Here is a 23,979-nt window from a genome sequence, read left to right as displayed (position 1 = left end):
TAAAACTGTATTAAAATGTTAGCACTTTCATTTAAATGAATATTAAACTTCTTCAGACATCATTTTAAATACAGTTCCTTCACAAGGGAAATAAATAGATAATTTATAATGAATTTAGAGTTGAATAAGGTTTTATATGCATGAATGGGGCAGCATTGTTTTTAAAACTGAATATTGCTTTAAATGAAATGTTACTTGATTAAGAGGAAATGATGTCACTGTAAGGAATTGTATTTAAAATGGGGGGGGGGATTTAAAATTGTCTGAAGAAGTTTAATATTCATTTAAACAAACGCGCTAACATTTTAATACAGTTTTACTTTTGGAATAAAGCTTGCGATCATTTTATACTTCTAAGTGGTGGTTCGTCTTTGTGGATTTAATTGACACGTTGCCTGCTTTTTTGTTTTTGTAAACTTATCAACGCAGTTTCTGGCTTTTGATCTTTCATAAGGACAGGGTGTCCTTGCACACTAACTCCTCTTTCCTTCCCAAAGTGGCTTCCGAATCAAACATCAATCAGGTAATTAATCTCCCTGTTTTCTTTCCAAATTTTCAGAGTAAGGGAGAATACAAATTGCACTTGTTGGATGTTCATAGACAGTTGCGTTTTTACTTGCATAGGGCTAAATCTTTCCGCAAGTCTGACGAACTCTGTTTCCTATTCTAAGCCCTTTTTAGGCAAAGCTGTATTGAAGGTCACCATTGTTTGTTGGATTTCTCACTGTATTATTCTGGTGTATTCAGCTAGAGGTTTAACCCCGCCAGATCATATTAAGGCACATTTGACTAGATCTATGGTTACTTCAGCTGCTTTCTGGTCCAGAGTTTCATTGGATGACATTTGCTCTGTGGCCGCTTGGGCATCTCTGCATACTTTCATTTCGCACTACAAGTTGGACATTCTATCCAGGGACAGGGCATCCTTTGGTTCTGCCGTGCTCTGCAGTATCCTTTCATGAGGGCTTCCCAGGTGTTTGGTAGCTGGAGACTCTGTCCCACAGGTTGAAGAGCAAATGAAGACAACAACTTCAGATAAAGAAGTTATTTACTCACCCTAACGTTCCAGCTGAGTTGTTGCTCTTCATTTGTCTTCAACCATCCCTCCCTCCTTTCCACTGCCTTACGTGGGCTTTGTGGTGGTTTGGCCTAAAGAGAGATAGTCACCACCATGACATACTTTTGTGCTCCTCTTCATGCTTCTGGAGGCCTATTGTTATGGGATAAGGTCTTGGGTCAGGTTAGGATGCTGTAAATAGCAGCAGACTCTATCTGAATGAAGGAGGGGACAGGGGCTTTATGGGTAGGAGAGGAGCTTGGGACTTGGATCATATGCTGGAAATGTGGTCAAGTCGGATCCATCCAAGATCCGAGTACCCACAGGTTGAAGACAAATGAAGAGCAACAACTCCGATGGAACATTATGGCGAGTACATAACTTTATTCATCATTATTCATCACTGCTGTATTAGCCTTAGCTATATGGGTTATATTTTGACAAGGATAAAACAGCCAGATTCTAAAACTATAGGGCACCTTCCACATGCATAGATGGTCAAGCAACTTTGGCTGAGCTGAGTAAAGGACACGGTTGAGCGCGAAGCCCTTCAGAGCTGTATTGCCACCAAAGATTACACTTCTCTGAGGCTTTCAAGGATCGACGGTCGACTTGTGCTTTTCTTTGTTGTGTAGATGAGTTCCCTTTGGGGGAAGAATCTTCCAGTTTCTTAATTTTGTTGTTACTTTCCTCTCCAGGAAAGTTATTTTAAAGTTAGGACTGTTTTGCTTTAATGAGCTGTCATGAGACTGTAACTTACTTTTAAAAGGAGCACCTGTTTTTTGTTGTTTTTTTTTTTTCCTGTCAGTTTAAAAGTAGTAAAAAAATAACTGAAAACATTTTTTCTATGAAGAAATTTTAATGTTAAGTTGGCCAGTCTTGCCTTCGTTCTTGCTGGATGGGACAATATTGGCTCGGGCTTAGTATAATTTTTTTGTCTCTTTAAACTCAAATATTGTGCTTAAAATTTGATATAGCTCTTCTTTGGTAGTAGTTTGTAAGTTTCTTTTACTGTAAATCCCCTTATCTCATCTTTGTGCTTTACTTTTGTGCTGTGTTGGCTGTCGCCCCATAGTCGCTAGGCCTTCTGTTATTCCCTGAACTCGTTTAACTTGGAGAGTTCTTCCCCTACCCCCTCCTTAAGGACAGCCATTTAAGTTAGAGGCTCTCCTTTAAAGTCTTCATTAATTTTTATTTTATTTCTATTGTAGTTTGACCTTTCTTAAAATGTCTAAGGAAGTTAAAACCTCTGGTTTTAAAAAGTGTGACTCATGCTGTCAGAAGATGTCTCTGACAGATGGGCACATTAGTTGTGTTTATTGCTTGGGGGCTCTGCAGGACTCTTATGCTATTTGTCATGCCTTTAGTCCAAGGGTCCTGCAGGAGTGGAAAAACAAGCTTAGCCTCCATGGATTATTAAAACAGGATTCTCCAGCTAAAGCATCTCAGCCAGTGAAACCTTTGAAACCAGTCAAGCTGTCGGCTCCATGTTCGGAACTGACCTGTGAGCTTAACAAACCAAGTGTGTCAGTGCCGGCTGGCACCGACGAGACTACCCTCCGTCTGCTCCACCTATTACTTCGGAGCAACGAAAGAGCTAGGTCTCCTCCTTTGGAGCCGATCCGCTCAGTGCCACAGTCTCCATTACTTCAGAGCAAGTCCAGTCATCGCTCATCTTCCCACTCCTCTTGATCCTCGAGGTTATCTGATCAGGATGCGGAGGGAGTGATCAGTAGGTTGCTTAAGTCACAGGCCCTTGCTAAAATGCTTTTATGCCCACCTCAACAGGCTTCGGCTCCATCTGCTTCGATTTCGATTCCTCCTCTGACTATAATTAGTTCGGAGTCGGAATCCATGGATGCTCCAATAGTGGTTCCTTCGGCTCTGATGACATCCTCATCAGCTCCGACGTCAGCTCTGATTATCTCGATTCTTCCTCCCATTGAGGTATCTGGGCGCTGAAGCTCTCTCGTCGGCTCCGAGGGGGGGGGTGGCATCATACCCTTGTCCGACCCCGCTCTCCCTCTCGGAACGTCGGCTCAGTTGAGCTCGGCTCCCACATCGGCCTCGGAGCCGTTGCCCTCGGCGCTGGGTGGTGTTCCTGTCTCTTCGGAGCTGGAGCCCTCCTTGTGTCGAGACCGTGACACTTTCAAGGTCATGCGGAGAGTGCTGTCCCCACAGACGGCTCCACTATCGGTTCCATCGGCTCCGTCCCCCTCGGTGCCTGTGACTACCTCTGCTCCTCCTCCAGCACCGCAGCGTAGGGAACCTATGCCCCAGGACACCCCATTGGGTGAACCCTCTTCTTCCGAAGCCTCCCCAGAGCTTTCTGAGCAGGCTTCCTGGAAGAAAAAGTGCAAGAGGAAGCACATAGACTCCCCTGAGTCTGTCACCTCAGATACAGACCTGGATGAATCGGAGGGGTCCCCAAGGTCCCCCTCTGAAGATGTTTCCTTATCGGACATCCTTGAGATTCTCAGGCAGAGACGTAGCTGGACTTCCCTAGCCCCCTCCAAGGATGAGTCTGTATACCTGGACGCATTTGGTTTCCGACCTTCCACCTCCTGGGTTTCTCCGCCTTTTGATCCACTCATGTCTGTAGTGTCCCGAAAGGCTTGGTCATCTCCAGATTCCATGGAACCTGTCCCAAGGAGACCCAATAAATTCATCATAGCTCTCCAAGACAATTCTTAATTAAAGGTGTCCCAGTTGATGCCGTGGTGGTAGCAGCAGCCACAAAGAGAGAGTTAGCAGAAATCTCCTCATCTGTCCATCCACCGAATAAAGACTCTTGTACGATGGACAGATATGGGAAGCAAATGTTTTCATCAGCGACCTTCTCCCTTAGGTCCCTGAACTATCTTTCCCATTTTACTAGGCTTCAGAAGGATCTCCTAAAAGAGCTTGGAGATACCCTACAAGATCCCACAGCTGAGGGAGCTTCAGCCAAGGTAGCTACCCAGCTTGCGACTCTTAATTCAGTAGTCAACTCCTCCATGAGGCTTATTTCATACACAGCCGATGGAGCGAGTAGAGCTACAGAAACAGGAATAGCTCTTAGGAGACATTCTTGGCTGCAACTGTATCAGTTTGGGGAACCTTTCAGAGCATCCTTCACCAATACCCCCTTTGATGGCTTTTCTCTCTTTGGGCATCAGGTGAAAGACACGCTTACCAGGTGCCAGCAGGAAGGCAAGATGCTCTCTGATTTCGGAGTCCATTTTTCCACTCCTACCAGACCATACCCAAAAGTTCAGAAGGGTGAAAAGATGTAATTTTGAAAATCCCAGGGACCCTTGCCTGATGCATGTGGTGAATTTTCTCCCAGGGGCAGAAGGGGAAATAATAACAGTGGCAGACAACGCCCTCGTGGCAGAGGGGGTCTGCAAAATCAGGGTGACAGAGATCCATTCTCTTCCAAACCCTATCAGCATCCCTGAAGGGATGCCCGACTGCTCAACTCTGGAGGCAATCGGGGGAAGGCTTTCATTGTACCCGACCGCCTGGCAAAATATTACAAAAGACAAATGGGTACTAGCTATTATATCCAGAGGTTACAAGATTCCCTTTCATCAACCTCCTTTTGTTTCAAATAAATCCATCCTGGATGTTCCACCCAATCTAAGGGATCAGGCAGTGACAGAAGTTTCAAGACTGCTAGAAAAAAGAGCCATCCAGGAAGTCCCCGCAGACCAAGTAGGATCCAGAACTTACTCAAGATTCTTTTTAGTGCCCAAAAAGACAGGAGACTGTAGACTAATTCTGGATCTCAGCAGGTTAAACAAATTTGTAGAAAAAGAAAAGTTCTGGATGGTAACACTGCAGTCCATTCTCCCTTTTCTGGTGGAGGATAATTGGATGTGATCCATACATCTTCAGGACGCGTACTATCATATAAAAATGGACAGATGGTCCAGGAAATTTCTACGGTTCCGGCTAGGGGCCAGTCATTACCAATTCAGAGCTCTGCCCTTTGGTCTCACCACAGCCCCTAGGGTGTTCACCAAATGCATGGTAGTAGTCACGGCTCACCTGAGACATCAAGGATTCCAGGTGTTTCCTTATCTGGACGACTGGCTCCTCACTACTACCACCAGGCAACAACTTCTAGAAGCACGAGATTACACCTTCACATCCTGTGCTCAACTAGGCATCACAGTAAACTTCGAAAAATTTGCCTTGTTGCCCTGTCAATCTATTACATACGTAGGAGCAGAGCTAAACACAAGAAAAATGATTGTAAAATTGCCTCAGGAAAGAGTTTCCATTATTCGAAAACAGGTGTCACTTTTCCTGAGGAGCAAAAGAATTCAAGTCAAATATGTTCTTCAAGTTCTAGGGTCCATGGCAGCAGCCATTCTTCTAGTCCCTTTAGCACACTTTCACATGAGAATCCTTCAGTGGTTTCTTTTCACACAATGGTCCTTCCAGGAATTACCCATGTCTCCCATGGTGCTAATTACAGAATCTTGCAAAAGACACCTTTCCTGGTGAATGGTCTCCCCACTAGTTTCTCAGGGCAGACCTTTCATGGAACCCCATCCGGTCGCCAAAGTGACCACGGACGCTTCCCTGATAGGGTGGGGGGGGGGGCATTATCTAGGGAAGACAGTCCAAGGCATTTGGCAACTTCACGAGTACCACTTGCACATCAACGTCCTGGAGATGAGAGCGGTGCTCCTAGCATTGCAAGCTCTTCAAGACTCTCTCCCTGCCGGGACCATTGTGATACAGACGGACAGTATGTCAGTGGTTTGGTACATCAACAAACAGGGTGGAACCAGGTCTTACCCCTTGTGCTGAGAGGTCCTCAGACTGTGGCAATGGGCGATCTCCTCCCAACGTTTTCTAATAGCAACGCATGTCCGTGGGACATCCAACGTAATAGCAGACAGGCTCAGCAGGGCTATCCTCATGTCTCATGATTGGTCTCTGAAACAGGAAATTGTGGATGTTATTTTCTGCAAATGGGGTCAGCCTTGCTGCGATCTCTTTGCCTCTCCCCTCAGTCACAAATGCAGCAGCTACTTCTCCCTTGTTCCCCCTTCAGGTCAGACACCCAAGGATGCTCTAGTCCACAATTGGCCTCAGGGACTCCTTTATGCATTTCCCCCCTTCCCCATAATTCCAAAAGTCATTCAGAAAGCAAAATCGTTGGGTTGCAAAATGATCCTCATTGCCCTCTATTTTCTTCGACAGATTTGGTTCCCGTTCCTTCACCCCAACCTTCTAGCCCAGCCTTGGATTCTGGACCCAGTGCCAGACCTCTTGATTCGTCAATCAGGCGGGCTACACCAATCCCTCCAATCTCTCAAGCTCACAGCTTGGTTACTCCATTTCCAATCCTAGCCAGGCTCCCCAATATTTCCTCAGTAGTGCATGATATTATTGTTTCCTGTGCAATAAAGGCCGTCTTCCCTCTTAAAACTTGTTCATATCACAAACAAGGCGTTCCAATTCGATAGAGTGCATAAAAACTTTAATAGTGCGATTTACAGACAAGCACAAAACACAAGTAGGATTGAGCGCTTTCACCTCCCTCCGGAGACCTCATCAGAATCACCTCCCTCCGGAGACCTCATCAGAATCGCCTCCCTCCGGAGACCTCATCAGAATCACAAGTAACATTTTTCGACTGTCTTTTAAGTCTAAACAGTAACGCTCCATTGGCTGGCCATTATTCATTTAAATTATTCAATAAAATAAGAATAAGATACTCCAAAATTTAAAGAAACATATAAGTATTAGTGTTAATATGAAGTCTTTCCCTCAAATTTCTTCCAAAACCAATAACATGCATTATTATAGGTGCTTGAAGGACGTGAAAATCCTGTATGTCTATATCTATATCTATATCTATATATATATATATATATATATGTATATATATATATATATATATATATATATATATATATATATATATATATATAATTGTGTGTGCAACATTTTGTGTATATGACAACTATAAGGGGACAATGTGTTTAAATATAAAAAAAGTTTTTGTACAGTCCCTCTTTTTCTTATTCTTTCTTTCATTTTTCCTTTTATAACTGTCCGTTTATAAATAAATAAATGCACATGGAAAAAATTCACGTAACAAATATTTGGAGTGGAAAAAATACATTCCATGTGTTTACAGCTTCAATATAACCTCCACTCCAAATATTTGTTGCGTGAATTTTTTCCATGTGCATTTATTTATTTATAAACGGACAGTTATAAAAGGAAAAATGAAAGAATAAGAAAAAGAGGGACTGTAAAAAAAACTTTTTTTATATTTAAACACATTGTCCCCTTATAGTTGTCATATACACAAAATGTTGCACACACAATTATATATATATATCTATATATCTATATATATATATATATATATATATATATATATATATATATATATATATATATATATATATATATACAGATTTTATATATATATATATATATATATATATATATATATATATATATATATATATATATATATATATATATATATATATACACATACACAGGATTTTCACGTCCTTCAAGCACCTATAACAATGCATGTTATTGGTTTTGGAAGAAATTTGAGGGAAAGACTTCATAGTAACACTAATACTTATATGTTTCTTTAAATTTTGGAGTATCTTATTCTTGTTTTATTGAATAATTTAAATGAATAATGGCCAGCCAATGGAGAGTTACTGTTTAGACTTAAAAGACAGTTGAAAAATGTTACTTGTGATTCTGATGAGGTCTCCGGAGGGAGGTGAAAGCGTTCAATCCTACTTGTGTTTTGTGTTTCTGTCTGTAAATCGCACTATTAAAGTTTTTATGCACTCTATCGAATTGGAACGCCTTGTTTGTGACATGAACAAGTTTTAAGAGGGAAGACTGCCTTTATTGCACCGGAGCTACAACGTTTCATTATTTTTTGGTTGGGTTTGATCTTTTTGGGTTACTGATATTGTTTCCTCCCATAAGACAAATACAAGGAAAAGTCTATGCTAGCAAGTGGAAAAGATTCTCTCACTGGGCAGAATCCAGGAATTTAGATCCTTTTACAGCTTCTATACACGAGATTTTGGATTTCCTAGCAGAACTGTTTCATTCTGGTGCAGCGGCTGCTACCATCCGAGTACAACTGCCTGCCATTTCAAATTTTCATGTTGGAGTTTCTAACTCCAGCATAATGTCTCACAAACTCTGTAAGGCCTTCATGAGAGGTACACCTCTACTTAGACCCCCAGTGAAAGAGACACTTCCACCTTGGGATCTCAGTTTGGTTCAAGCCTCCTTGAAACTGCCACCCTTTGAACCAGCAGCAGCATCATGTCCCTTGAAGTTTCTCTCTTCGAAAACTCTTTTCTTAGTTGCTATTACTTCTGCCAGACGTGTTTCAGAACTTCATGCGCTGTATGTTCGCCCTCTATATCTAGTTTTTCACAGAGTTTCCCTGAGATCTAACCCATCTTTTCTACCTAAAGTTTGTTCAGACCACAATTTGAATCAGTAACATTGAACTCCCTGTTTTATTCCCTAATCATTCCAACAAGGCAGAATACAGATTACACCAATTGGATGTGCATTGACAGCTGTTTCTCTATCTTGATAGAACTAAAGAAATGAGAAAATCAGATCAGTTGTTCCTTTCATTTGCTAACAAACAAGCCCTTCCAGTTTCTAAAGTAACATTGTCAAAATGGTTATCGGAGACCATAGTCCATACCTATCACTTGCAACAAAAAGTTCTTCCAACAAAACCCAAAGGTCATTCAACCAGGTCAGTAGCTACTTCGGTAGCTTTTCAACCTAGATTGCGCATAGATTCAATTTGTGCAGCAGCTACTTGGGCAGATCCTCATACATTAATTTCTCATTACAAAGTAGATGTGGTCTCCCAGGGCAGGGCTTCCTTTGGTTCCACGGTTCTGAAGAGTCTGTTCCAACGAGCCACCCAGGATTGAGGTGCTAGGGACGCTGTCCCATCCAGCAAGAACGAAGGTGAGATTGGACAACTTAACATAAAGAAGTTATGTGCCTACCATAACGTTCCATGTTAGCGACTGAGGGGCGACAGCCAACACAGCACAAAAGTAAAGCACAAAGATGAGATAAGGGGATTTACAGTAAAAGAAACTTACAAACTACTACCAAAGAAGAGCTATATCAAATTTTAAGCACAATATTTGAGTTTAAAGAAACAAAAAAATTATACTAAGCCTGAGCCGGTATTGTCCCATCCAGCAAGAAAGAAGGCGAGATTAAGGACAACTAACACGGAACGTTATGGTAGGTACATAACTTCTTTTTTATTTTTATTTTGTGGGACTGGCATAGAGTTTGTGCTTTTGACCCCCCCCCCCCTTTCCTTCTTCTGTCAAAAGTAACTTTTGTGGACTGGTGGTGATTACCAGCAATTACTGCTCCTCTTCCCCATGAAAGAGGCACCATTTTCAGCTTGACCATGGAACAGATTACTAGTCCCATGGTTAGTCACCCTTCCAGCCAGAAAATGACAAAAATTAAGCAAACGGTCTTTGCCACCACAGCAGAGTAGCAATTTGGCTACTTTAAGGTGGGTGACTGTGCTGCAGACATTTGTTGTAGCTCAGACCAACTGTTGCAGAAAAAGGTGAAGTCCCAAGACTGGAAAATCTCCCTTATTAGCCTCAACAAAAAGTTGAGATCTTCATCAAAACCTCTAAAGCCAGCTATGAAGGCAGAATTGCGGCAGACACTAAAAACAACCACAAAGCCTTCTATAGTTGTATCAAAAATGTCCACGGCAATACCCAGGTTTGCTCGGAGTTACTGCACAATGGTACCTCCTATACTGAGCCAACAGTTATTGCCAACATACTGGCTGACAGATTCAGTGCCAACTTTACCCCCCCCCCCAAAGCACCAATCACAATACCAGAGGAATGCCAGGCACCCAGCATTACTGCAGCACAGGTTAAAGCTGCATTGTCCAAATCCAAGAATACAGCTTCCATGGGACCTGACAATATCCCTGGATGTGTTCTACATAAACTACAAAGTGAACTGGCACCACATCTGTGTGTCCTGTTCAATCACAGCCTCACCTCAGGCTTTGTCCCTACCGAATGGCGCACTGCTATAGTCATCCCTCTCCATAAAGGGGAAGCGACTACAGACCATGGGAATTATCACCCCATTGGGCTGACAAGTCTGATATGTAAGGCTATGGAGTGCATCATCATGGACCTAATTAACATGGATATAGGGAATCTCCAAACTCTAGATCCCACACAATTTGGTTTTGTGAAATGTAGATCATGCCTGCTCAACGTGGTTGACTTCTTTGAGTCAGTCACCAGAGCAGTGGATGAGTTCATACAGCCTACCTCGATCTAGCCAAGGCCTTCGATACCATTCCCCACTCGGAAATTATTGATAAACACACCAAACTAGGCATCGGCCCCTATATCACTAGGTGGGTTGTAAATTGTCTAACAGATAGAACCCACAGTGTGAAAGTAGCTGACTCCAAGTCAGCCTGCCAACCAGTCACAAGTGGAGTCCGACAGGGATCAGTCCTAGGTCCTCTACTGTTTGGCATCTACTTCTCAGAAGTCCAAGCCAATACAGAGGGAGTCTGACTGACCAAGTTCGCAGATGACTGCAAGCTGGGAGCCATTATTAACTCCCCAAATGATGTAGACATCCTACAGAAAGGCTTCACTGAGACCAGTGACTGGTGTTGAAACCATGGACTTAAGCTTAATGCCAAAAAATGCGTCGTCATCCCCTTTGGGAAAAACTCAGCTCACACTAATTACCACATTGTTGGGAGCCCACTGAACATTGAAGGCATTATAAGAAATCTAGGGAACACAGGTTGATAGCAATCTCTCCTTCGACCACCACATTGCCACTGTGGTCAGAAAGTCCTATGTGGCACGTCATTACCAAGGGTTTTGCATTCAGGAAGAAAGTGGTCATCATCTCTCTCTACTCTTCCCTCATTAGGCCAGTCATCGAGTATAATGCCCCATTTGGCATGTACTTCACTAGACACATGCAAAAGCTGGAAAGGCCACAAAAGTACCTCAAGAAGAGGATCCTAGGCCTTCAACACATGTTGTACATGACAGTCTCAAAACAAACCTCCAGCTATTCTCTCCCTCTCGTATCGTCTACTAAGAGGCGATCTCTGCTTGACTTACAAAGCCATGTCTGACCCAGCTCTGTTAGAAATGGTGCATCTAAAGAAATCCCAATCCCTCCGCACCACACACTTCAGAGACCTCAACTTCATTACCACAATCAACAGAACATGCTGGAGGGACAGGTTCATAACCCAGAGACTATCCATTCTCTGGAATAGACTTCCCATACATGTCAAGCAGAGCACCTCACTGGCCCTCTTCAAGAGAAATCTTGAGTGGATGGGAAATAGAAAGTTCACCCTGGGGATCACTCCACTGGATCTACTTGATAGACACACCGGGAACTAACAGGCGGCACAATGCCAGGGCACTTCTATGGGTTAGGCTTGTAAAGGCTCCAGGGCCATTAGCCTAGTACACACCTATGAAACAAAACACACTATTCATGACATTTTTAAAAACAAACTTCAACAAACATGAGGCTACTGGCAGTACAACACACAGTTGCAACCTATTTTTCCATTGCACAAACATAACAGTAATTCCTTGAAATATGCTATGTAAAACAGTAAAAACACCAGTGCAATGCCCATTAGATTAAAAAGTGAATATGACTGCATTTATGTTGTTTTTATTCTGTCATAGTTGAAACCCAGAAAAAAAAAATAACAGCAAGTGTTTGCCAAATTTCAGTATTTCCAGCTCCACTCTAGCACTGTTACCTAACATGATGATATGCTGGTGGCAGAGTTTCAAAATGCCAACAGAATCTCGGTTTTGACAGTTTCAGTTAGGAAGTAAATAATTCCACCAAAGAAATCACAGGTAACCACTACCACTACTGTTAGTAGTACTGGAGTTGCAGTGCATGCAAAACAAAATGAAAACACTTAAAATAACTTTAAGCTTTACTGTGACTGAATATGGCATGTTCCTGAACTTAATACCTTAGAAACGAAGAGATATGAGTACGTAATTTGTACAGGTAAGAAAATGTGTCTAGGGAGGAGAGGAGTAAGGTATTTTGATGTAATACTTGCGTGGCTTGGTGATGGTGATGTTATGGAGTGAGTAATGTAGTAGGTAGTGAGGTTGGTCAGTGCAGTGAGTATGCAAATCAGGAGTAAATGAGTTAGTATCATTGTTTTTTGAGATGGAGGGTAGAATGGGCGGAGAATGTAGTAAGATGTTTGAAGGAGTAGGTGCAGTGTAGTTGATAAATAGGTGGGTAGTCATGGTGTTCTTGAGAGTGTATGGAATGTGTTTCTTGGTGGTCATGATGGAAGATGGGTATTATGAAGTAGAAGAGAGCAAGTAGTGTGATGAGGGATAAAATGAGAGCTATTTAGGTGAAAGGAATGACTGTAGAGAGGACACTGTTTTGAAGGAAGCCTCTCAGAGTAGCAAAATTTAGAAAGGTGTGAAAGTGGAATGAAAGAGTGGTAAGAGAAAGAGAATGGTGGTGAGAGAGATTGTATAAGCAGTAATGCTGAAGGAAGTGAGTGGTAAGCTTATTATGTAATTGATTTTTAGGGAGAAATGTGGTTTGGATGTTAGTATATAGAGGGTTGAATAGAGGAGATTTGTGCAGGTAAGGTAAAAGGCAAGTGTGCCTTTAAGGAGGGAGTGTTTTGGGTAAAGAGGCGGTTGGGTAGAGACACATACCAAGGTCCTGCTAAAAATGTTCCTGTGTGGCTGAGGATGTAAGAGCAGTATTCTTGCTTATTTTTTTTTTTTCTTTATCAGAAAGGGTAGTGTTTAGGAGGGAGTCACTTTTGTTCAGCTGAAAGATACAGAAATGATGGAAATATTACACAGAAGAGGATAAGTGTCACCAGCCTGTGCATCATAACTGAAGTCTGGACAGACAGCACTTACTACAGCCATTTCTCTGTTAAACGCACGCAAACATAGGTTCATAGGTAGGTACTAGGCTATCTGCCCGAGGGCATTTGTAAGCCTAGCCAGAGTGTGTCGGTTTTCGCTGCCCCATTGATTAATCAACTGATCCTCTGTCAAGCAGAGCCAATGTAGTGATCCCGGGGGTGTATTTTCTGTTACCCATCCACTCGTCAAGGTTTCTCTTGAAGAGTGTTAGTGAGGGGCTCTGCCTGATGTAAATTGGAATATATTCCAAAGCATGGGGAGTCTCTGTGACAGGAATCTATCCCTCCAGCATGTTCTATGTATTGTTGTGGCGAGGTTTAGCTCACTAGAGTGCATGGCTCACAGTGACTTGGATTTCTTTAGGTGGAGCATGTCCATCAATTCTGAGTTGGACATGGCTTTGTAAGTCAGGCAGAGATCACCTCTTAGTAAGCGATATGACACTGAGTACAGCCAGAGTTTTTTCAGTCGGGCTGCATAGCACATATGTTTGAGGCCAGTAATTCTCTTGGTGAGGTACTTTTTGTGGTCTTTCCAGTTGTTGGAAGTGTCTTTTGAGGTACATCCCAAATGGGGCATTGTACTCTATGATGGGTCTAATGAGTGCCGAGTAGAGGGGCACAATAGCCTCTTTATTTCTAGATGCAAACCCTTTAGTAATTAGATGGGCCACATAGAAGGATTTCCTAACTACTTTGGCAATATGATTGTCAAAGGAGAGATTACTATCTACCTGGTTTCCCAGATCTCTTATTACCTCTTCTGTATTAAGGAGGCTGCCACCTATGTGGTAATTCGTGGGTGTTTTGTTTTTCCCAAATGGGATGACTATGCATTTTATGGCATTTAGCTTGAGGCCATGCTTTGACACCAGGTGTCTGTCTCAGTAAGGCCCTTTTGGAGGATGTCCGTGTCAGCCGGAGAGTCAGTTTTGGCTCCCAGTTTGCAGTCATCGGCGAACTTGGTTAGCCATAGTCCTCCTGTGTTTGCCTGTACTTTTGAGAAGTATATGCCAAACAGTAGGGTTCCCAGGACCGAGCCTTGTGGGACACCACTTGTGATTGGTTTAGAGTCGTACCTGGAGCCCGCTATTCTTACCATGTGAGTTCTGTCTGTAAGCCAGTTGGCAACCCATCTCGAGACGTAGGGGTTTATGTTCAGGCTGGTGAGCTTTTCTGTAATACCCGAGTGAGGAATGGTGTCGAAAGCCTCAGCGAGGTCAAGGTAGGCTGTGTGAACCACCTTTCCCTCATCTATGGCCTTGGTGACGGTCTCAAAGAAGTTAACCAGGTTTAGTAGGCATGATTTGCTCTTAACAAAGCCGGACTGGGTCGGGTCAAGTGTTTGGAGGTTCCCAGTGTCTTTGTCAATGAGTTCCATGATGATGCGCTCCATAGCCTTGCAGACCAGGCTAGTCAGGCTTATGGGGTGATAGTTACCAGGGTCAGTTGTGGTCCCTCCTTTGTGGAGAGGAATAACCGTTGCTGTGTGCCATTCTAAGGGCACATAGCCTGTGGAGAGGCTGAGGTTGAACAGCACGTTTAGGTGAGAGGTTAGTTCGTTCTGTAGTTCATGCAAGATGCCGCCTGGGACACCATCTGGCCCCATTGACGCTGTGTTTTTGGCTTTTAAAAGGGCTGTTTTCATCTGTGTGTCTATGATATTTGGGAAACTACACTTTTCCGGTATTGTTGTGGGCCCTTTTGGAGGTGAGAGGGGGGTGAAGTTTGCACTGAATCAATCTGCCAGGATGTTGGCGATATCAGTAGGTTCAGTATATTTTGTGCTATTTTGCACTAGTTCAGTGCATATCTGCGAGTGGCCACTTAGATTCTTAGCATAGCTAAAGAAGGCTTTGTGGTTATTGCAGGGGTCCACCAAACTGGTTTCCTTCTCTTAGAGGAGTGAGTCTTGGTTTTGCTAGGGATGGCATGATCCATGCATCCTTGAAGATGCTCATAGAGTGCATTTGTAAAGGTTTCTGCATCTTGGGTAGCATTATCCTTCAGCGTGGGGGCTGTGAAACACCACCTCTGTCTTAAGTAAGATGAAGTTTGCTTTAGAAATTTTTTTTACCGTGGTTTCCTTAGTTGGGGGTGGTGGTGTGGTGTGGACATCCAGAGTGATTAGTTTATGGTCTAATCTAACCAGTGACGGTTTGGCCTCCGGTGTGGAACACCTGAAGCCCATGTTGGTGATGACCAGGTCCAATATGTTTTCACCTCTGGTAGGGGAGTTTACACATTTGTAATTTACTCCTTAACTGTGATTTCATAAGGCTATTGTTATCATAACCATTTGATTATAGCATACAGTATGTGGAGTCTTTTCAGATCGCTTGCTGCAATAATTCAGCAGTGTCTAGCATTCAGTTAATTTGTACATTACCCAACTATTGCTGTATCAAAGCTATTCAGTATATATGTCAGGTAAAGCATTCTGATGATAAGCACTAGGAAGCCTGAAACTGATACAAACACTCAACTCTCCTTGTCAATAAGGAGAAATTAATTGTAGGCACTAAACAGCCTATAATTGCAAAGTACCTTGCAAAGGTAAGGGAAAACAGCTCTTAAACTTCACAAAAAAAGCACTTAAACAGGCATGTCTAAGGGTCAGCTTCCGGTGATTTCTCCTGTCCACCTGGTGAATCTGGGCATACTGGGGCAATGCGGCAACTGCCTCATGTACACAGACAATCCTCTCCTCCTACCACCCAACACTACAATCTGCAAGATATGCATTTACATAGCCAGACTGGAAGCAAAGCTCTCTCTGGCCAAGATTGTGCTAGACAGTCAAGAGGAGAATGTTAACACCTGCACTACACCTCAAGCAACTCATAGCCCTTCAACACCCACACCATCAACACCCACACATAGCAGCACTAAACCCACATATGCAGAGGCCCTTAACATTAACCTGCCCAAGCAACAAGGACATCCGAAGCTGAAACGCAAATAAACACCAGTCACAACCAAAGTGACACACAGCTCACAACACCAGTGTGCCACCCAACAACAGCCCCTAAGGGAAGACAATGTACCCAACACTTTAGTCATAGGTGACTCTGTAGTCAGGCACACTGATGTCCCACTCACCAGGCTGAACAAGGAGAAAATTACAGTTAGTTGCCTGTCGGGTGCCAGGATACGCCACATAACACATGCACTCAAGTCACTCTCAACAAGTACAAGTACGACTCTGTCATTGTCCATGCTGGAGTGAATGACTTGAGACGTACCTCCCTGGACTACATGAAAAGAGACATGGAAGAGCTCTTGGATCATGTGGCCCAGACAGGTATGACCCTAGCCCTGAGTAGCATCCTGCCTTCGCCCAGAATGATACCACAGTATAAGGACAAAATGATTGACTTCAACAATTGGCTAAGCTTCTGGTGTCATTCAAAGGGGATCCAGTATTTGGGAAGACATGATCGACAAGCAGTGATTCTTTGCCAGACATGGTCTGCACCTGCCACCCCTGGGATTCAGGTTACTGGCTAAAGCTCTTTCCACCCCTATAGTGCCTTATTTAGGCAAGGTTCAAAGGATAAAACCACCACCATAACAGATACAAGCATGCAAAATCTGAAGGTAATGCTACTCAATGCTAGAAGTCTAAACCTCAAAAAGCACTCTCTCGAGGCACTCCTATAAATGGAGAACATCGATATCTGTGCAGTAACTGAGACCTGGTTCAAGGCTTCAGAGAGCACCCCTGCAATACCAGGCTACAACTCTTACCACACTTTTCGGCCACAAAACCAAGACCGAAACACTAAAGGTGGAGGATTGTCCATATTCACCAAGGATATTCACACCTCCAGGCTAGTTGCCCAGCACAATGCATCTGAAATTCTACAGGTGCAACTCACACTAGGTAAGACTGCAGTCCAAATTGTAGCTTGCTACAGATCCCCCACCATGCCCTAAGATTCTCACTACACCTTTCTAAACATACTGGAAAATGTTAAGATACAACCAAACACCCTAATACTGGGTGATTTCAACTATCCTGCCATTAACTGTGAAAACTACTTGGGTACCAACTCCTTTTCCCCTCTGTTCTTGGAATTCATAAATTCCAACGTCCTGGATCAACTAATCCATTGTCCCACCAGGGGCTCCAATATCCTAGACCTGGTCATTACCAACATGGGAGGTAGATGCTCGACACTAGTGGTAGCCCCTCATTGGTCAGGTCTGACCATAAGCAAATCACCCTTGACATCCACATCCCACCCCCACCCCCCAGTAAGGAAACCTCCTTAAAAAACTTCTCCAAAGCCAACTTCATGCTACTGAAGTCAGAAGTGACAAACTTCGCGACACCCATGCAGACGGGATCTGAAAGTTCGACTGCAGAATCCTACACTAAGGCACTGTACGAGCACATCCACTCGTGCATGAATCATGCCATCGCAAGTAGAACCAAGATGCTTTTCTCCAAAAAAAGGAAGCCAAATCTGGTGATCCCCTGCTGTAAACAAACTATACAACAGAAGGAAGAAACTGTTGCAGAAAAGAGGAAAATCCCAGGATGCAAAAAACTCCCTCACCAGCCTCAGTAAGAAGCTCAGATCCCTCATAAAATCCTCAAAAGCTAGTTACAAAAATAAAATTGCCAAAGATTCCAAAGACAACCACAAGGCATTCTACAGTTATGTCAAGAATCTAAATGGCAATGCTCAAATCTGCTCTGAGCTACAACAGAATGGCATTAAATATACTGATCCTAAGGATATTACCAGTATCCTGGCAGATTTAGTGCCAACTTCAACCCCCCTCTCACCCCCTAAAGGGCCCATCTCAATACCAAAAGATGCAAATTCTGGTAATCACGGCCACACAGGTAGAAACCGCACTCTCCAAAGCTAAGAATACAGCATCCATGGGACCAGATGACATCCCGGACTGTGTGCTACATGAACTACAAAATGAACTGGCACCTCACCTAAGTGTCATGTTTAATCATAGCCTCACCTCAGGCTTCGTGCCCACTGAGTGGCGCACAGCTACAGTTATTCCACTCCACAAAGGGGGATCCCGGGAACTACCGTCCCATCAGTCTGACAAGCCTGATCTGCAAGGGCATGGAACGCATTATCATGGAACTTATAAACGAAGACATTGGCAACCTTCAAACACTGGACCCCACCCAGTTTGGGTTTGTGAAGGGCCGATCTTGTCTCCTGAATCTGATTGACTTCTTCGAATCAGTCTCCAGAGCTGTGGACGAGGGTAAGGTGGTCCACACAGCCTATCTGGACCTCGCCAAGGCCTTCAACACCATCCCCCACTCTGGAATCATAGATAAACTTACTAAGCTGGGCATAAATCCCTACGTCACTCGATGGGTTGCCAACTGGCTTACTGACAGAACCCAGACTGTAAAAGTAGCCAACTCCAAATCCAGCTCCAGACAAGTGGAGTACCTCAGGGTTCAGTCCTGGGACCACTCTTGTTTGGCATCTACTTCTCTGAAGTACAGGCCAACACTAAGGGACTCTGGCTAACAAAGTTTGCAGATTACTGCAAACTGGGAGCCATTATTGAATCCCCAAATGATGTGGATATTCTACAAAAGGGCATTACAGAAACAGATGCCTGGTGCCAGAGCCATGGGCTCAAGCTTAATTCCAAGAAATGTATAGTTATTCCCTTTGGAAAAAAAACATGTGTCCATGAATTACCACATAGGTGGCAGGACACTAAACATCGAAAGTGTGATGAGAGACTTAGGGACACAGGTGGACAGTGGTCTCACTTTCGATAACCACATCGCCACAACAGTCAGGAAATCCTTCTATGTGGCACACCTCATCACTAAGGGCTTCTCATCCAGAAAAAAGGAGGTCATTGTCCCACTGTACCCATCCCTCATTATAGAGTATAATGCCCCCTTTGGTATGTACGTCACAAGGCATCTGCAGCAGCTGGAAAGGCCACAGAAATACCTCACTAAAAGAATCACAGGCCTAAAGCACATGCCATATGCTGACCATTTAAAAAAACTCCAGCTATACTCTGTGGCATATCGTCTACTCAGAGGCGATCTCTGCTTAACATACAAGGCCATTTCAAACCTGAGCTGTTGGACATGCTCCACTTAAAGAAATCCCAATCCCTCAGAGCCATACGCTCCAGGGATCTAAACCTTGTCATCATAATGTACAAAATATGCTGGAGGGATAGGTTCTTGACCCAGAGACTCCCCATACTTGGAGTAGACTGCCCATACATGTCAAGCTGAGTGCCTCATTGGCCCTCTTAAAAAGGAACCTTGATGACTGGATGGGAGATAGGAAATTCACTCCGGGGATCATGTCAGTCTCCCTGCTAGATAGGGGTCCAGAGAAGTAAATATTTTGGGAAGAAATATCCAGGGAATTGTTATGGCTAGGCTTGTATAGGGCCGATAGCCTAGTACCAACCTATGAACCTATAAACCGATACTAACTCAGTCTTGTACATTACTTGACAACTGCATCAAAGCTCTTCAGTCTGTAAATCCAGTTAAAGCATTCTGATGCAAACAGATATGAAAACTTGTATAGTGCGTAAGTATTGTACATAAAAGTTATAGTGTACTAATCAAGGTAAAACTGTTTTAGGTAGTCTGTGCTTGTAACTCAGTTTGTCACATTAATTACGTAAACTAGTTGATTGAACTCACTATGGTGTCATAATTCCACTTTTTTTTTTCCCCAACAGGATTTTCAGTAAATGCTTCATCAGAACGTCTCAATATGGGTGAAATTCAGACGCTGGAGGACTGACATTCTGCAGCAGGACTGCTAGACACTGGTTAACCTCAGACTCTGGACTTAGCAAACATGGGCCTTCCATTCTCTTCTTGGCTTTTCCTTTTACCAGTCACTACATCAACAGATGCCTTCATTTCAGCACTACTGCACCTCTGCACGCAATCCCTGGGACTGTGGAATAGTTAAGACCTACTTCCCCAGAGGCATGGCATGGCTAGGGATTTCTCTGTTTGTGGCTCATAAGAGAATGTGTTGTGCTTTCTTCCAGCTGTATAACTTGGTGAGGGCAGTGGAAGCAGTGTTTCAGTCCTAGTTATATTTATATTTAAAAATAAACTTTATTTGCTACCAGTTCAAGTAGCACATGCTTCATTGAGAGACTGCTGCCTTTTGAGCTATTGTCTGCTTTTGCAGTTCACTCATTTGCACACTGATGTGAACTTCTGGTTAACAGACTGACATCATCAAAGATGGTTTTAACTTCAGGACTGCATGCATATATGCTAACCCATACACAAGCTGCAGCTGGAGTGAGTTTTAAAACACAGTTGGCCTTAGTACACGGATCATGACTTTCTTAAGGAAAATGCTAAAAGTTTGCCCCATCCACAAATGGATGCAGGACCGCAGAACCCATTCAGCAGCATAACTGCATTATTCCCCATTTTGTAGCACTAGGCTTTTATTGGCACATTACAAAACACAGTGCTGCTTTCTTTCCTAAAGTGCTGCATTGCATTCTCTTTTCATGTGCCAAGCCTGCAAGAGAGGAGTTCTGTTCTGTGGTGTGTCATGTAGTGTCTCCTTCGGGAAGGTGGACGTCTTTTATTTCAGGCCTTCTCAGAAGTGAACCCATTTGTCCAGGCATAATATCACACACTGATGATTTCAAGAGCTGGCTAAAAGCAGTAATGTTTTATTGTAGCATTACATTCGTACTGCTCTCAAGTTTTGTAATTTTAAAAGTGTGTTAACCATGAAATGAGAAGTTGCACTCTGCTAATAATGGTTGATATCCTCCTGACTTACAGTTGACATTGCATATGTAATGGGGTAGTAGCCACAGGCAGTTCAGTGATGGAATGTCTCAAGGAACACCTGGTATTTGAGAATGCATTGAAAAGAGGCAAGAGTTCCTTCATTCAAATTGCACTGGCAAAAAAAAAATTAATATGCTGAACACACATTATTGTCTGTATTTCAGAAAGGTGTTTGGCTGCAGTTTAATCCAGTAAATGATGGATTTGGCTGTTTAGCTTGTCAGCTGTGCTAGTCTACAGAAGTTTCAGGTATGATATGTTATTTCACAACCTTTTTGTTTATTTTGTTGGGTTTATGCCTAATACTTTTCAGTGTGCTGTATGAACAGTAGCACTGTTAGGAAAAGCAGGCACATCTTCTGTGTTCCTTCCACTGCATAAGCTATTACCTTGGTTCTTTGTACACTTGTAGGCCCTGTTTTTTTTGTTTGCCTGACAGAAGTTAGCAAACAGAAGATAGTGAGTGCTACTCAGCAGAGGTCAGACGTCAGGCCACAGTACTGTGTGTCTGCCAAAAAGTACAGAACTAGCACTGTCCATTTTCTTAAGTGGTCTGGTAGAGATCACCTCCTTTTGAAATTCATGATACAGAAAGTTTCAGAAGTATAACTGTGCTCTCCTATTTATGCAAAATGCTGTATACTGGAATTTCAGCGTAGATGTGGTGCTCAGTGGGGTGCACTGAAACTATTTGAAGAAATTTGTTTACTGTGTACTTTTAATTTGGGATTGTTTTATTAGTCCACACAATAATATTGTACCATTGGGGTGGCCTTGTAATACTTCATTAGTTTGGCCATTTAGTAGTACACCATCACCACTGGGTCACCCATTGAGCCAGCCATGTTTGTAATACTGCACTGTAGAGCTGTCCTTATTGCGGTACTGTGCCATGGGACTAACCATATCCAAGTACCACACTTTCTGACAGGCTATGTTTATTCTGTCATCAGACTAGCTGTATTGTAGTAGTGTATCATGGGACTGTTTTTATGCTGCTTCATGTTGTTTGTGTCGTAATGCCGTCAAGCCAGCCATGTAGTAGAAGTATTGTTTCAGCTGGTGCCCATTACGGTAGTACTCCATCCAGTCATAGTTGACCAGCCCCAGGAGCCATCAGGCCAGTCATGTTGTAGTGCTACTCCATCCTGCTGTTCTGTAGTCTGTGATATCAGGCCACCATGGTTTATAACTGCACTATCATTCCGACCATATCCTATTACTGAGCCATTAGACTGGCCATATTGTCTGTGGACTGTAGTTTATACATACCATCTTTTCATCAGGCATGGGGCAGTTCCCAGAAGATACCTTGTTACAAGACATTTCCCAAAATTGTTTATCAGTACACTGTTGTGAACATGTAATGTGCTAAGGTCATTTTCCCTTAGATTCCAACAGTTTACATTGATTATAGTTGCGATGACATTGTGATGATCTCCTTTTAGGGTTATTCTATTGCCCTAAAATGTAACGTTTTGTTTGGTTATCCTGAAATATTAACAGTGTGTCAGTTTTTGTGGTTAAAGGTGTTTGCTCCTTACTGGTTTGTTTACTAAACGAAGAACTGAGAACCATTTCTTTTGTCCGTGGGAGGCAGGGTAGTTTTCGTGACATCTGCTGGTAATTAAGAACTGGTAACAGCAATGTAAAGAAAATCATGTTGCCCTTTGGTTAAACAGTTACTGTTAAGCCCTGTTTCACTCCTGAGAAGCACCTGTCATTTTGAAAACTGATTTTTTTTTTTTTTTTTTTTGGTCATTGTAACAGGTACAGGTGATTCCTCTGTTGTGCAACTAACACTGTAAAGTCAGCTGTGTGATGCAAGGTAGAATGCACTTCATTTAAAACTGTTTAAAATTACAGTAGTGAGCCTGGTGTTTGGAAAGAGAGCAACTCTACGGTGAAGGTGTTAAGTAATCACTTAATTTATTTTCAAATAAGGGAAATCATTAGACAGTTTAAAGTCTTTAATATACTTCATTCAGGTTCTGCTTTCACTATTCTTTTGAACACCTTTAGCATGGCACATATCTTGCAGTGGCATTGTGTCCTTACCAAGTGATGATCCTGTTGCTGTGGTCCGGGCCATGCACATAATTATAGGCCCAAAATACTACCCCTTTCTCATGCTAACATTGCCTCACTTCCAGTTGACCATTACTACATGACATTGTGGAATGGGACTTTGTTGTGTTAATTGGAGTTTGCACTCAGCACAGACTGTTAAAGGCGCCTCTGTGAAGATTTTTTTTTAATTTTATTTGATATCTTCCCTTTATTTGTTCAGTCACTCCCCAGAGATTGCTGCATACTTGTACATAGTTCTGATTAAGTGGGGGGCAGCAGGGGGCAGTGTCAGGAGCTGGTAACCAGAACTGTTAGCCCTATTCTGCCCCCCACTGTGTACATTTGAAAGGGGGGTAGTAAAATGTTTACAAATATATGAGCTCTTTCATATCTTTTTCCAGTGTGAAAAGAGAGAGAGAGCGAAAGAGAAGCGTAATAAAATATACTTGTATCTTAATGTGTATCAGATGTTTTTGTTAAACAAGAATTTGAGTGCATTTTTTTTTTATAAATGCCTTGCAGTTTTTAGTGGAATAAGCAGGTTAAAAGTGGAGTCTTGCATTAGCCATTTTCTTTGATTTCTTTCTTCAGTGGTGCAAGATTACACACATGCTATGTATTTTGTTTTAACCCTGATGAAACAGTTTTGTGTATGTCATAGTATATTGTTATTGTGTAATACCTTGGGTGAGCACATGTTGATGCCCAGAGTACAGTGCCAAGTGAAGTCTCCAGACCATTGAGAATGTGGTTGTTAGGAAAAAGCATTTGAGCTTGTAGAGGCTTTTCTCATTTCCTTGTTAACTTTTTTTTGTAATGGTCCCCTGCTCATACTGTCTGCATCATATTCATGTTCAGCACAATAGTCCTGTATATGTTTTATAGAAGTTCCCATGCTCATGTCACACTTGGTAAGTCGTGGTCCTCACACTGATGATGTGTTGGCTAATTAAATAAGCTTGCACATTTCCTGAGCCCACAAGTTCTTTTATTCTCTTCCCAGAGTTAATTTCCTAAGTTCATGTGGGG

At 42.8% G+C, this 23,979-nt stretch overlaps 1 protein-coding gene across 9 annotated transcripts in view; it reads left to right on the top strand.

Annotated features, from left to right (window-relative positions):
- GIGYF2 (GRB10 interacting GYF protein 2) overlaps positions 1-23,407 on the top strand; it is a 2,932,407-nt gene extending 2,909,000 nt beyond the window's left edge. For all 9 annotated transcript variants that reach the window (XM_044070588.1, XM_044070589.1, XM_044070593.1 and 6 more), the window contains one exon: positions 19,788-23,407. In XM_044070588.1, coding sequence (XP_043926523.1) covers positions 19,788-19,852 — 65 coding nt within the window. In that variant the 3' untranslated portion in view covers positions 19,853-23,407. The remainder of the gene's footprint in view (positions 1-19,787) is intronic.
- Positions 23,408-23,979: the final 572 nt, after the last annotated feature.

This window comes from Protopterus annectens, chromosome 4.part1, assembly GCF_019279795.1.
Source record: "Protopterus annectens isolate FY-2018-M chromosome 4.part1, PAN1.0, whole genome shotgun sequence".
NCBI classification, from domain to species: Eukaryota; Metazoa; Chordata; order Ceratodontiformes; family Protopteridae; genus Protopterus; species Protopterus annectens.
This window is presented reverse-complemented; position numbering and strand designations above follow the sequence as displayed.